We start from the raw sequence: 15,593 nt of genomic DNA on the forward strand, positions 1-15,593 counted from the left end.
CAAATATCAATCTCCCAAGCTTCGCACTATGTTCATCAAGATAGTGCGAAGCACAATCAATTTATGGTGCCAACAAAAGCTTCACCTATAAAGCTTCAACCCCAAAGCTTCACCTATAAAGCTTCAACACAAAGCTTCACCTATCAAGCTTCAACACCAAAGCTTCACCTATAAAGCTTCAAACACAAAGCTTCACCTATCAAGCTTCAACCCCAAAGCTTCACCTATAAAGCTTCAAACACAAAGCTTCACCTATAAAGCTTCAACACCAAAGCTTCACCTATAAAGCTTCACCTATCAAGCTTCAACCCCAAAGCTTCACCTACAATACCAAATTTCAACACCAAAACACATACAAGCTTCACACACTCTTCATCAAGATAGTGCGAAGCTAATTCCAGTGGAGCTGAATTTTGGACATCTTATAGTTCTTGAGTAGATGAACAACTTTCACGAAGGAAATTTTTCTATTTGAGCGACGGAAGTTAGAGTGTTGAAGCTCCAAACATGACGGTCAGATTTCTACAAGCTTCAAAGCTGCTGCGGTGTTTCGAAGATCTGGAAATATTCAACCGTTAGTTTGTTCTGAATTTTTGATATGTTATGGAAGAGATGATGAGGAACAACTTCCATGAAGAAAGTATGTTGATCTGAACAAGAGAAAATGGAGTTTCGAAGCTCACAACAAGTCTGACGGATTAACAGAACATTGATGAACAGTTACTCATCATACTTGAATTTCTGAAGTTGTACTACTCCGATGGATCTCAAATTTTGATATGTTGTAGTTCACAAGATAAGGAACAACTTTCATGAAGACGACTTTGCAATCTGAACTATAGAGAATGGTGTTATCTTGCATCCACTCAGGCTGATTAGTGGAAACGAAAAGCAATTCCACCAAAGAAAAGATGAAAAAGAGAGAAAAGCTACTAATTGCACTTGATCTTGTCTAGTCAATAGCATGCAGCATCAAACACACAAAAGTTGGAAATATTTTTAGATAAAGCATATACGAATGTGTGACATCGAAACAAGGATTCGTTACTTTGACAAATTAGTAACACGCGAGACACCTCATTCGGCAATTCTCTTCGCCTGAAGACTTGGGGGACTCCCACCATATGCTACTGCACCTTGATACTCGGCAGTCTCACAACCACTCAGTGACTTGGATTTTTCAAGTCTCCAACCGAGAAGTTTTCCTCACTCGGGAAATTAAGGGAACACTACCTCAAACTACATGCTTCACTCACAAAGCTTCAACAATACAGGTTTCAACAAAAGCAAAAATTCAAAGAACTTTATGAAGAAGGCTTTGGTGTATTTAACACAATATGTTGAAATGAAGCAAAACTTATTTATTAATATTTTCGATAAGCCACAAATATGTACATATACATGAGTCAAAATAAACAAACAAAAGGGAGCCTTCACAAAGGTTGCTTAGGGGAAGTCTCAGCAGTCGGTAGAGCCCCAGAAAGAGAAAGCACCGGAGGGTGGTTATCCGGAGCCTCAGTACTTGACAAAACCCCAGAAGGAGGAGGCATTGGAGGTTCATCATTTGAAGCTTCATTACCAGGTACAGCCCTAGAGGACGAAGGCAATAAATGCCTTTGGAACAAACCCACAAACCGCTGATGATCAAGTAAAACCTTACCATCAGATTCCTTTATCTGGTCAAGCTTCCTCTTCATGTTTGTAGCATAGTCATGGGCGAGCCGGTGCAACTGCTTATTCTCATGCTTGAGCCCTCTAATCTCCTGTTTGAGACTCATCACTTCAGCAGCCAATGATTCAACTTGGCGGGTTCTAGCAAATAGGCGTTGGGCCATATTAGACACAGAACCTGCACACTGAACACTAAGAGCTAGAGAGTTCTTAACAGCCAACTCATCAGACCGTTTGGAAAGTAGTCTGTTATCTTTGGGAGTGAGAAGGTTCCTGGCCACCACTGCAGCGGTCATATCATTCTTCATCACAGAATCCCCAACGGTAAGAGGACCAGTAGGGGATATGAAGGATGGGCGCCATATGTTGTCTGGAGAAGGCGTGGCTGTCTCTTCTCCAAGGTTCAAGTCAAAACGACGGTCGGATGGTCCAGACATTTTCAAATGTGTTGAAGAGGGAAGAGGTCAGACAAATCAAGATCTTAGAAGTGCAAGAAATGAGCTTCTACTGGTAGAGATTCAAGTGTGCTGTGGAACTTAATGCCAGCCTCTATAAAAATCTGCACTCGACGGAGCTTCAGAAATCGAAGAGGCGTTTGCTTTCTCAAAAGCTGGGCTGCTCAGAGACCATGAGGGCCGATCTCAGAAATCGAAGAAGCACCTGCTTTTTCAGCCTCGTCAGCACCTGTCACATGCACACTCAGCTTTGCGGAAATTACGGGCAATCTGTCGAAGATTTCTGGTGAAGTAGAAAGCACGTGAATCTTACTGTTCAATCACCGCTCTCCATATGCACCATCAACTCCTCGGGTACCACATATAACTTTGTCAAAGATCTCTGACAAAGTTTAGGCACGAGAATTTCGAAGTTCCAGCTACCCTACTATTACCCATAAGGGTAAAGGAACAGCACCACTGCTTGACAACTGGAAAGTCCCTATGTGTGTCGACCTCCGTGTTTTGCGGCAAGACAGGTTGGCAAGAACGTCCAACCTTTACTCACATTCGAGAAAAGACTCCCAACATAATTACTTTCTCAAAAACCGGAGTAGGACCGCTTTCCGAATCTCGAGAGTCAGATCCTCGACGGGATTGCTTGTTCGAAAACCGAAGAGGCACAACTCTCAGAACTTCGAGAGCCAGATTTCCTTAGATAAAGCTTGTCTGTAATCTTCACACGTAACATCAGCTTTCCAGATACCACATACCACTTTTTCAAAGTGCTCTGACAAAATTAAAACACGTGAAGCTGGCAGCTCCCACTACATTGCTGTGACCAAGAAGGGTAAAGGAATAGCATTACTACTTGTTATTGGGAAATCCCTATATACATTGACCTCCCTCCTCAACGGACAGGCAAACCTGCAAAAATGCTCAACCCTTTCTCGCATTCGAGAAGGCACCCTCAACATAACCTCTCGAAATACTCAGCTTTATTTCCCCCCGATAATACCTCAGCAAATAAGCCACACCAAGAACAAGAGTATCTCATATCATCAGGGTCGAAAGCAAGAGTATCCCATATCATGCTTTCTCCCTGTCTTTGTCTTTGTCCTTGTCCACACCTGCAGGACAAGGAGAAAGAGAGCAGTCAGTCGGAACCTGAAATCAAACCTCCAATTTGGAACTGACTGCCTGGAGCCTTTGCCTGGTTGCTTACTTAGCATTGCTCTCGAGTACTCATCCTCAACTGCTGTCAAGGTCACGAATTCCACCGGCAAATACCTCATGACAGTTGATCAGATATTGGCTCTTTACACTGAAGCTGCCAAGCGTGGATGAGTCACTATGAAGGAATGTTCTGAAGGACCATTTAAATGCAAAGGTTGCACACCACTTCTGCCATGCAAAAGATTGAAGCAGAAGGTTCAACGGTGAGCTGAAACAGATCACTACAGCACGACACCTTTCCATACCACATTCATTATTCCGTCAACAGCAAAAGTATCCCATATCATCAAGGTCGAACGTACTCTAGATTTGATGGACTTGTTTTGACCCTCAAATTCTTGAGTCGGCCTTATACTCTGAAGGGCACCAGAAAACCCTCCAGCACAGTTCAAGAATAAGCCTGTGGAAAGTTACTTCTTCAAAAGCAAAAGTATCTCATATCATCTCTTATCCATTTGCTTCTCCTTATCCTGGCAGTTGAATGAGAGACAAGGAGAAGGAGAACAATCAACCGGAAGCCGAAGTCAAACCTCTGATCCTGGGTTGCTTACTTGGAAGTTTGACTGCTTACCTTGTCTGTCACCTCTTTCGGCAGATCTCCTAGCTCGGCGACTTGGGGGACTCCTACTATAGGGTTTGTATCGCACTTGACCAAGCCCGAAACTACAAGTAAGCTTCAAGTGAAATTGATACATTACCTTGTGCATCTTCATCGGTTAAAGATACCACCCCTGGATGGAGGAAGCGTACTTCCAGAGAAGATGCCACATCTACCTATGAGAAAGATAAGGCAAGTGAAGACGATACCACACCTCGGTACTTAGAAGTTTCGTGATTACTCAGCGGCTTGGATCTTGCAAGTCCCCAACCGAGGAGCTTCCCTCACTCGGGAACTTAGGGGAGCACTGTTTGTACCATACTTGACTAATCCCGAAACTACTGAGCACCGGTCAACGTTATACCGTCAAGGACCCAGAAGAGTTTCCCTTCAACCAGAAGGCCAATCACAATGCGACACGTGTCGACATCAGAAGCCAATCACAGCACGACACGTGTCAACATCAGAAGCCAATCACAACACGACATGTGTCAATATTAGAACAAAACTAGAAACTCTCTTCTATAAATAGGGATCATTCTCCCACAACAATCTCTAATGTCATTTTGTACTAAACTATTCACTAGAACTCACTAAACCAGAGCTTGAACCTATGTATTTGTGTAAACCCTTCACAATTAATGAGAACTCCTCTACTCCGTGGACGTAGCCAATCTGGGTGAACCACGTACATCCTGTGTTTGCTTCTCTGTCTCTATTCATTTACGTACTTATCCTCACTAGTGACCGAAGCAACCAAGCGAAGGTCACAAAACCTGACACTTTCTGTTGTACCAAAGTCTTCGCTGATTTTGTGCATCAACACACTGTTTTCTCTCTGCATCAATGAAGCGGAAAATACGTTAGTCCCATCATGTTGTCCTGACTGATAGCATATTTGAAATAACACTGTTAAAAATCAAACAAAAATTAGAATGAAATACATAATAACTATACTGGATTTCTATAAATACATGCGGGTCTTTTAACTGATATTTAATAGATAGAACTCAAACATTTTGAGAATGAAAACATTTAATAGATAGAACTGAAAAACTTTGAGAACGAAAACAAAAGGTTCAAAATTTAATCAAACCCAACAATGACAGCCAAAATCAAAATTAATTAGAGCAAAGGGAACAAATTCGAAATTCCAAAAAACCCATATTGAACGCAAAATATCAGAATTCATAACGCAAAGACTCAAATTAACACAAAATCAATGTGCTTTCAATAGAACCTGAAAAACTATAACCTATCGAAAATGCAAAAGAGAGAGATCCAAATACAAATGGGGTTAAGTTAACCCCCGTCGAAACAGTAACAATTTGAGGCATGCAACAACTGTTTCTTGTTCCTGAGATGAACGGGACACGACTGGTGGTAACGATGAGGTCCAATTCGCAGGCGTTCGGACGGCAACAGCTCGCTGTTGTCACTAGCAGAGTCACAAAGAGAAGAGCGAGACTGAAGAGAGAGAACGGAGAAGAAAGAAAAGAAATAAAAAAGAAAAACCTAACAGGGGGTGGTGGTGATCTGAGGAGGAAAAAGATTTCATCCACCCAACTTCAATGCCCACTACAAAACGAAAAGATAAAAAATTTAGTCATAAAAAATCCATTGAAAAATATAAAGATTACAAAAATAATTGGAAACATTACCCAGAAAAAAAAAGTGAACTTCAAACGGAATTTCAAAATCAACATTGACAAAAAAAAATAATAAAAAACAAACAAAAAAAGTTCAACTGAGAAAGGGGTATGCAAAAATGAAGAAAAGAATTGCGAAAAAGAGGTATTTGCTAGAAAACAGAGACTCACAACCTTAGCTAATTCGAGGGTGTAGAGTAATTACCTTCGCCGGATCCATAAAAGGTCGGAAAGGCCTGAAATTGGCCAAAATAAAATTGGATTCTTGTCGGAAAAAAAGCCACAAGCTGTGCTTATGGAACTCTTCAATCAATGGGTAGGTTCGAGCATGCAAAGCTCGAATGATGTTGTTGGGACTATCCTGAACTGAATAGTTGGGGTTGCGGGCCAGCCGCCACCAGAAAACATGTGAAAGTTGGGTTTTTCATTTGAAGGCTAGTCGAAGACGGGGAGAACGGCAAGAGGGAAGAGAGAAGGAGGAAGAAAAAAAATATAAAGCGTATATATATATATTCTGAGGCAGTGGCAAGAGAAGTAATAACATAAAATTGACAGGGGCAAAATGGAAAACACACTGTGCTTATCAACAGTAACATAGTTGATTTTGAGTTTTAGTATAGATTGAATTTCAACCTTTAATTCTGAATTGGAATTTGGGAATAAATATAGAGATTAATCTTAAAATCATATTTGACAGAAAAAAAAAAAGAAAAAGATAGAAAGGAACAAAGAAAGGAGAATAAAAAGAAAGGAATGTAACTCAGAGAAAGGAGAATAAAAAGAAAGTAATGTAACTTTTCCAACGGCAAAGAGAAAAGGAGTTGCTGCGGTCATATGTGGTGCTTGGTTGTGGTTGCTTTGGGTCGGGTTGGGAGGACTTTCATGACTGTTTCATTATCCAAAAATCACCAAGATTCAGTCATTCTTTATATTTATTTTATTTATAACTTAAACTATTACGGATATTTTAGAAATATGAAGGGGTGGAAAGAGAGTGTTTGGTATTTTTATTTTTGAAGTGAAAGAAAATATAATGTAGTTAAAAGAAATAAGATCATAAAGTGGGCGTAGTAGCAGTTTTATAAGAAAAAAACAAAAAGAAAAATGGAAAAACATATCGTTTTATGATTTTTTAACATCACTATCAGAGTTTTCTGTCTTTTAGGGTTCGAAAATTAGATTCGATCGTGTCGCAACCCCTTTCTCGATTTTCTCACCCAATTTTTTAAATTTTCCGTCTTTAATTATTTCCGCTAGGGTTTCCATTCCCCCAATTTAATTTCATTTGCTTTTTCATCAATTTCTCGAAATGGAGGGCATTTCGCTGCTGTAATTGGTAGGTTTTCTGCCCCCAATTTCCACGTGCTTCAGGGTTTTTCTGGTTCAATTTTAGCTTCGGGAAGTAAAATGATTTTTTTGGTTGGTTTTCTTGTGGGAGTGTGTTGAATCAGCTCAATTTTTGTTTCTTTGCTCTGATTTTGGGATTTTTACCGTAATTTGGTTGAATTTTTGTTTTTGCAGTAAATAGATTGAGCGGGCATGTCATTGCGAGTTTATAGCTTGGAGGGTTGAATTTTTTCTGAGAATATTTGTATGAATTTGGGGACAAATGTTTGCTACCAACATGGATTCAGCGCGGGATGTTGTTGGAGTTCCGAGCACGGTGTTGATCCCAATGCGCTTTGTGTGGCCTTATGGGGGCAGAAGTGTGTTTTTCAGTGGTTCATTTGTCCGGTGAGACTTTGAGTTTTCGGTCTTGAATTTTGTTTATATATAAATGGAATTTAATTATATCTGATTTGTTGGGCTGTTGTTATATTTGTGTGTGTTTCAAATGGTATGTTCTTTGTGCAGCAGGTGGTCTGAACTTATTCCTATGACACCGGTTGAGGGTTGCCCCACTGTGTTTCAAGCTGTTTACAGTGTAACGCCGGGATACCACCAAGTAAGTTTTTTCGTTTCAGAATTGAAGTATTTGAATTGTTGTTGTTGCGTAAATTCACAAGCTTTCACTTTTGAGGGGAATATGAGTAGCAGCAGTCAACTACGATTGATTCAGTGATCATAGATGACGGATTCATTGATAAAGCTTGTAATGAATCATATCAATCTTTACATTTTATAGGAGCAAAGTTGAGAAAGTTGATTGCAGGCCATGGAAAAGAGTGTTATGTAGTTGAGTTTTGTTAATAATCGATTGAAATGTAGGTGAATTTAGTTGGTAGAATCAAGTCATAGTCTTCATACACTCAAACTTGATATTGATGAGAAGAAATATGAAGGGTTAATATCTGGTATTACCATTATGAAGTTTATTTTGATGAGAAGAAATATGAAGGGTTAATACCAAGTCATAGTCTTCGTTTGAATTATACTATATTAATGTAGTACTGTAATGGTTAAAGAAGTTTATTTTGGTTTGAATGTCTTTTCGGAATTGGAATATTTTGGTCGCCCACCATAGTTGAATTTTGAAGCACTCAGTGATCATAGTTATAGGATGATGAACTAAGTATATGGTATATAAGAACTAAGAGTTTGGAGACCTGTATCACAATGTGAGCTTATGGAAGACAAAATTGTTGTTAATGAGCCTTGGCTTAAGTGGCATTGGATGGGTAGGGTGGGACGTGAGGGTAGACACCCATGGTTCGAATCTGCATGTGAAAAAGCTGTGAGTTGTTTGAGGCAGTGAAGTTAGTGTTGTCATCTTTTGTATCTTTCTTGCCGTGTTCCTCATGGGATTTCTGTTTATGAATATTGCTCATTTTAATCTTCCATATGGTGATACTATGTGATTGTAGTATGGAAATCCCTATTGGGTGCTTCATTAAGCTGAATTAGTAGTAATATATCAAGTAATAGAGTCAGTGCTGAGAAATTTTAGTCTAGGAGGTGATGTGGTGGTTGGTATGAATTCTGGATAATTGGCTTGGCTCACAGATGGATAGAGGAATATATTACGAATAATCTATGGATATCTTATAATTACTTTCGGGCTTTTTTATTCTTTTGAAATTTGAAAATCACATGTTCATCTCAAGTGGATCACCAGTTTCGTACTTTTTTGGTTGAAGTGATTGAATGTGTGAATTTTTATCAAGCCTGCATGCAGTTTGATGTTAGAATGCTAGTACTGGGGTGTTCTGTGTTTACATTGATAGGACTTTAAACACATCATCAAAGTCTTACTTTGTATGTGTTTCTCATACTACAGTACAAATTTTTTGTTGATGGCGAATGGCGACATGATGAGCACCAATCTTACGTGAGTGGTGAATATGGGTTAGTGAACATTCTCTTGGCCACAGATCCTAATCTCTTTCATCCGAATGTAACCTCAGAGATGACTTCTGGACCTAATTATATGGAAGAGGATACTGAGGCCTTTAAGCGTTTGGTAAGAGTCATTCATTCCTTATCATTTAAGATTATGTATGTTTTTTCCCTGGGGCAGCATTTAAGATCATATCATTGTTACCTCGAAATGTAATTCTCTTTCTATTAACCTTTCCTATAAGATTTTACTGAATTCAGGGTGCTTCAACATTATCCCATCCATGTGATGTGTTTGTGATTTGAGTTAATAGGTTGCTCATGGAATTCATGGTCTGAATCACCTTTTTTTCCCAAATTAAAAAAAAAATCTTCCTTGCATTTTAACACTCATTTTATGCTCCTGTAAGCTGTATTTACTTTCTGTTATTTTTCTCCAATGAGTTATTGGTAAGAGTAGATTGTGATCTTTTTACAACACAGGTCCGGATTACAGATGGTACTTTAACTGATGTAGTACTAAGGATATCAGAGGCTGATTTGCAAAGCTCTCGTCATCGTATTTCTGTCTTCCTGTCTACACACACCACATATGAACTACTCCCGGAGTCAGGCAAGGTTTGGATGATTTGTTGTTGCCCTCCTTTATGCATTCTACATTTGGTTGGTGTATATGAATTTGATTCAGTATGCATTAGTCTCTTTTTTTCTTTTTTTAATCACATCAAGTTAACAGGTTGTTGCATTGGATGTTGATTTACCTGTAAAGCAAGCATTTCATATATTGCATGAGCAGGTATGTACAACGAAAAATACATTTCTCATTGTTGGTTGAATCATGCTCTGCGTATTTGATTTGTGGAAGAGGAAATGAATACATTCTAGCTTGATCTCTATTAGTATCAGTTTTAGTGGGCATTGTGGTAGTTCTAAACTCATATTAAGTTCTATGTTATAACTGGAGGATCACCCCCATATATCTTTATGGTTCCCTTTGTTCACATGATTACACCCTTTATATAATTGTTTCAATTTGATATTTTCACATCATTTTTATAAACCCAATTCAACTAAGGAATTTATCTAAGCTTTGCTAGTTGCCGAAATTTGAACGGTACCTTGGTTCTTCATTTTTTGTTGGCGTGCTTGCTTGATGCTGATAATGAGCCAGCATATGCATCTTTCTGAGCCAATTTTTTTTTCCAGGGAATCCCTTTGGCGCCTCTTTGGGACTTCAGCAATGGACATTTTGTTGGAGTTCTCAGTGCATTGGATTTTATTTTAATATTGAGAGAGGTATGTTTGAATCTGAAATGATTTTTTTCCTTTGGTGAGTTCTTCAAGATGCAGTTATATCATTGTTATTTTGAATTCTTGGATAGTAATTTGATGACAAAAGTTCAAATATATTAGTTTGAGACTTCCATCTCCTGTTTGTTATTTCTGTCGTTCTTCACTAACATATACATTCTTAGGGAATTGTGAATCAGACTTTGGTAAAATTTTATCAGCTTACTTTATTGACCAAATACTTTTTAAATAGGATTTTGCTATTAGTTTTGTGCAATGCTCGCACCCACATTTGAGTGATGTATGATAATTTCTTAAAGTAGCTAACTTTATTTTTATCTTTTAGCTTGGGAACCATGGATCTAATTTGACAGAGGAAGAGCTTGAAACACATACTATAGCAGCATGGAAAGAGGGAAAAGCATATCTAAATGGACAGATTGATGAACATGGGAGAGCAGTGCCGAGACAGTTAGTCCATGTGAGTGTTTTATGCGACTCTTTGTATTTCTGTCTTGTAAATGTAATATTTACCATTGATCAGGTGGGTTTTTATTTTAATCTGTGGTGCTAGATTCATAATTTGACAACATAACACAGCAGGTATTTGGCAAAGAACATCACCTGCTATACACAAATATGTGCATCTTGCATATAATACACACAATTTTATATCCTAGGGATTCATGCAATAATAAGGTCTTTATGTGTCTGCGTGGTTTGGAATTATTTTGGGATCTTATTTAAAAGACACAAGAAGAAACTTATAATTTGATGCCTTTAAGAATCACTTCTTGAGTACAGAAGCAGCCTTCCTTTTGAAGCTTTTTCAATGACTCTTCTGTTGCGTATGATGCGAACTCATTAATGATCACTAGGAAGCGTTCAAAACATTGTCACAACTTAAATCAGTAATAGTTTGTCTCCAAACAAGTAAAACAAATGTCAACGTTAACTTGAATTCTGTGGTAGTATGACAGACCCACAAATGGGCCGTCGCATGCAACCACTGTCAAACTGATGCTCATGTAATCTTAGTCCTCGTTAGCATAAATGTGAATGTTTACATGGTAAACTGTCTGGGTGGTCATATGGTAGTTTTTGTAGCATGCTAGGGTTAATAATTTTGCTTTGACTGGTTCATTATTGATTTTTCAGGCTGGACCATATGATAATATGAAAGATGTTGTGTTGAAAATTTTACAAAATGGGGTTGCTACGGTTCCAATTATCCATTCATCTTCAGAAGATGGCTCATTTCCGCAGCTATTGCATCTTGCTTCACTGTCTGGTATTTTAAAATGTAAGCTCTTTGGAAACTTATTGAATAATACCGTAGGTTCAGTTCGTAATTGGTACTGATAAATGTCAATTTGCAGGTGTTTGCAGGTACTTTAGGCATTCATCTAGCTCATTACCCATACTTCAAGCACCAATATGTGCAATTAATGTGGGTACTTGGGTTCCGGAAATTGGAGAGACGAATTGTCGGCCATTAGCAACGTTGAGACCAAGTGCTTCGCTTAGTGCAGCTCTAAACTTGCTAGTTCAAGGTAAGCCTTGTGGTTGAGCTGTAGAATTTTTGAGTGTGCAGCAATTGTCATGAAGTGGGATGCCTTCTCGAATGTACACATATCCATGCATTGTGCTGGCTTCTGCTAGCCTGCTACTGTAGGAAGTGGATCAAATTACCTGAATTTAAATTGTGTTTAAGGATTTGTTACAATTAATTTTTAGGTTATGAATGAATGACCTTGTATTGTAGCACCAAAGTTTTAGGGTTAGCGAGTATTTTAGATATGCATCCCATCATGCTAACTCAAATGCATTTTGTGTTTGCTTTGCAGCTCAAGTAAGTTCAATCCCTATAGTTGATGATAATAACTCTTTACTGGATATATATTGTCGAAGGTTAGTTGTAATTCTATTTGGGTATAATTCCTAGTTGTTGTCTTGATTGATTGAAATAAATAATCAGCTGTTTTTTATTTTAACAAACCATTACTGATATTTTTCCATTCACATTTTCTTGACAGTGACATAACAGCTTTGGCTAAAGATAGAGCTTACGCACATATTAATCTCAATGAAATGACTATTCAACAGGTAACTGGTGTAATTCCTGAACATAGTTTTTTTCCGGTTTCCATACAAATTTTCTTCACTCTTTTGTGCATCTTAAATGTCATATGGAATGAGAGTTCTTCAGATGCATTAGAGACAGATTTCCAATCATTTATTTATTTTGGAGGTCAGGAGATTTAGGGGCCTTATGGTTTTGTGAATTTAAAGTTGTGGTTTAGTTAGGTGGCTCCTCTTTCAGTTTGAAGGAATATTTTCTTTGACATTTTCACTACATATTTACACATTCTGGTGGAAGAGACGGTCCGGGTTGCTTTTGGCTTTTGGAGAAGCTTCAAGGGATGTAGTCTTAGTTCTTATCTTTGTTTTTGTAGGCATTGCAGTTGGGACAAGACTCATTTTCTCCCTTTGAACCAAGAGGTCAAAGATGCCAGATGTGTTTGCGCAGTGATTCTCTGCATAAAGTGATGGAGCGATTGGCCAATCCAGGTATTTCTCTATTCACTTTTGTATTTAGAAATGTTAAAGACTTAATGTTTCGATGCTGTTACGTAAAGGTGCAGAGTCGTGATCATGTAGAGAACGATATGTCCAGCCAATCTTCCCACTTAACTTCCCTCAAATCTTGGATTTCAGGTGTCAGACGACTGGTGATTGTAGAAGCTGGCAGTAAGCGGGTGGAAGGCATTGTTTCACTTAGTGACGTTTTCAAGTTCTTGCTTGGTTAGCTCCAAAAAACAATGGTTGAAAAAGCTAGAAGGAGTTCGATCAGTGGTTCTCGACGTCACACATGTGTAGATGGGCGCCATCTCCTCCTACCCCAACTGTTGATTAGAGAATCCAGTACCTTACACGGTGACTTGTTCTCATTTCATTCAAATATACAATTGGATTGGCTTCTTTGCTTCGCCTGGTTTTTTTAGGATTTTGAAGAAAGAGGCCTGTAAATTGAGAGGAATTCATTTCCTCAGAAATTTGTTGGCCTTCTCCCTCCCTTGTTATTTACATTGTGCTGCCGATGTAGATTTGATGTAGCCGAATACAGCGGGGCTCCTGCATTAGTTTTCTGTTGAAAAATTAGGGGGACAATGATGGAACAAAATGATGGGGGGGGGTGGAGGAATGCTGAACAATTGAAGCCATTGGGTGCCTACTGCTATATGCTTACTTGTAGTTGTTGACATGTAATTTGCTTTTTTTCCGATTTCGTTTCGTATTTTTCGTCTTGTGGTTTGATCTTCAAACGTATTGTAAGTAGCAGGCAAATGGAGAACTCAATGAACAGAACCATGTATTGCTGTGTATTGGTTACAAAGCTTATCTTTTGTAAAAAGATAATTAAAATAAATTCTCTAAAATCACCCAAATGTGGGTGGGACATGGATGATTTGATGCCAACTTTCTTGTAAGAAGTCTGATTTTAATTATTGTTTTTTTACATCCAAATTAGTCCTTGAGATTGGTATAACTATTCACTTTGGTCATTGAGATTTGAAATCGATAGAAGTGGTCTATGGTTTGCCTAAAGTCAATTTCTTTGGTCATTTCGTGAAAATTGTTGTCATATAAGGATCAAAAGGACAAAAATACAATCATCTTAATAAATCTGGGCTAAAATGATTTAACAAAAATTGAAGATATTTTTATCCTTTTATTCTTATTTAACGAAGATTCTTCGCAGAAAGATTGAAATTGATCGTGGACAAATTCAGGGGTTAGTTTTATCGATTTTAAATTTCAGGGATCAAAATGAGGATTTATGACAATCTTATAGACTATTTTGACTAAAAAAAATGGATAAAAGATTATAGATTCGCGGTTGATTGATTCAGTCTTGTAGCTATGAATAAGAGCGGGAGTGCAGAAGAAAAAAAAAAGGAGCGAAAGTTTACTTCACAGAATGATCAGAGTGCGATGAAAATGGAAAAGTCAGGTTTGTAGGAAATCTTTGTTTTTAATATTAGTTTTATCTTTATAAAATATCCAAATACCAAATTCCACCTCTATAAAACTTCTTCAAAGTATAAGAAGCTCTTGAGAATATTAAAGAATCTGTTATTCTTCCGTGAAGAATTCGTCTAATAATTTATAAATCTAACTTTTAAAAAAAGTTTGTATTGCACTTTTATGTTTACAAGCCAAAAATTTAACACAAGAAAGTTGAAGTATATATTATATGAACTAAATCATAATAATTAAGTATCAAATGAATCCAACCTAAAATGACTAATTATATCACTTTCTCCAAGTGTTTGGAGTGAATTTCAAAATAGTCTATAAATTTTTAATTTTTCAATTTGCACTATTGGGTCTAGTTTTAACATACACATTTTGATCAAATTGATTGATCATTCATTTATTTGATGACATGTGAGTTATTTTGCAAAGAACTCATCAATTCAACATAGATTTAGATGCGCTCAAGATAAAAGGTATAACTACATTATTGCTGACCCATTGTAGGCTAAATCCACCAATTTTCTCTTAGTGTAAATAATATCGTTTGTTAAAAAAAAAAGTTATTGTTGCAATCATATTTAGAATAAGAATGTGATTGTGTAAATCCTAGTGCATCTAGTGATATTTTTGAATATTCCCATCTTATTAAAGTTGTAATTCTAAAAAGGTAAGGATTTAACATATTCTACTACTATAAATAAAGGCACAATGGGTAATACAACAGACACCTCACAGTTAAATCTCTCTCTTTTCACTCTTATTGCCGCCCACCTCCCCCTCTTTATCCTCATAGAATAGTTCAGTCAAATAGGCCTACAACATTTATAAATTGTAAATTTTATTTAAACCCAACTATCTTACCTTCAAACCCAACTTAAATATTTTTGCCATTAAATTCTCCATTTTGCCCCGACGTTAATTAGAAAGTAAAAATAAATTAAAAGAACATGAACCCACATACATGCCCACCACTTTTCAGCATCTTCTTCACTGATGCCGGCGTGAATCTCTTGTCGCCGGCGTCTCTTAACCACCTCCTCTTCCGTATTATCTCCCTCCTCATTTGTCCCTCTCCTTCCTCTATTTCTCACGCTCTTCTATCATAACGCCGGCATCGGAGGCCTACAAGCATATTTGAAGCAACGTGAGGGCAAGGAGTGGCAGCCGCCCCTCCCTTAGCCGGAAAACATGCCTAGGACCGCTTCGATTGAAACTTGCACAAGTGGTGTGTCGTGGTAGTCCTTGGCTGAAAAAGAGCTCCTTCCTACAACTTTCATGTCAGGGCGTTTGGCATACATCGTCGAGTCCGTAGAAATGGAGACCAAAAGTCGTACGTCAACTAGTGTGGTGCTTTTGCTACCGTTCAACTACTTGAAGCTACTTTTGCCGCAACTCATT

The 15,593-nt window shown here is 37.9% G+C and overlaps 1 protein-coding gene across 3 annotated transcripts; it reads left to right on the plus strand.

Moving 5' to 3' along the window:
• The first annotated feature begins 6,697 nt into the window (after window positions 1-6,697).
• LOC126597046 (sucrose nonfermenting 4-like protein) lies at window positions 6,698-13,634 on the plus strand. 3 transcript variants are annotated; one of them, XM_050263800.1, is made up of 14 exons: window positions 6,701-6,924; window positions 7,110-7,322; window positions 7,443-7,533; window positions 8,806-8,988; window positions 9,348-9,482; window positions 9,601-9,660; window positions 10,071-10,160; window positions 10,501-10,635; window positions 11,313-11,457; window positions 11,534-11,707; window positions 12,002-12,065; window positions 12,191-12,260; window positions 12,611-12,725; window positions 12,873-13,634. In XM_050263800.1, the coding sequence occupies exons 2-14, from the start codon at window positions 7,198-7,200 to the stop codon at window positions 12,962-12,964; spliced, it is 1,479 nt and encodes a 492-aa protein (XP_050119757.1). In that variant the 5' UTR covers window positions 6,701-6,924; window positions 7,110-7,197; the 3' UTR covers window positions 12,965-13,634. The 3 variants fall into 3 exon arrangements, with proteins under 3 accessions (XP_050119759.1, XP_050119757.1, XP_050119758.1); XM_050263801.1 differs by having other exon boundaries at window positions 7,446-7,533; XM_050263802.1 differs by lacking the exon at window positions 9,601-9,660 and having other exon boundaries at window positions 6,698-6,924.
• The last annotated feature ends 1,959 nt before the right edge of the window (window positions 13,635-15,593 follow it).

The sequence above is a fragment of the Malus sylvestris genome, chromosome 13, assembly GCF_916048215.2.
Source record: "Malus sylvestris chromosome 13, drMalSylv7.2, whole genome shotgun sequence".
In the NCBI taxonomy this organism is placed as follows: domain Eukaryota; kingdom Viridiplantae; phylum Streptophyta; class Magnoliopsida; order Rosales; family Rosaceae; genus Malus; species Malus sylvestris.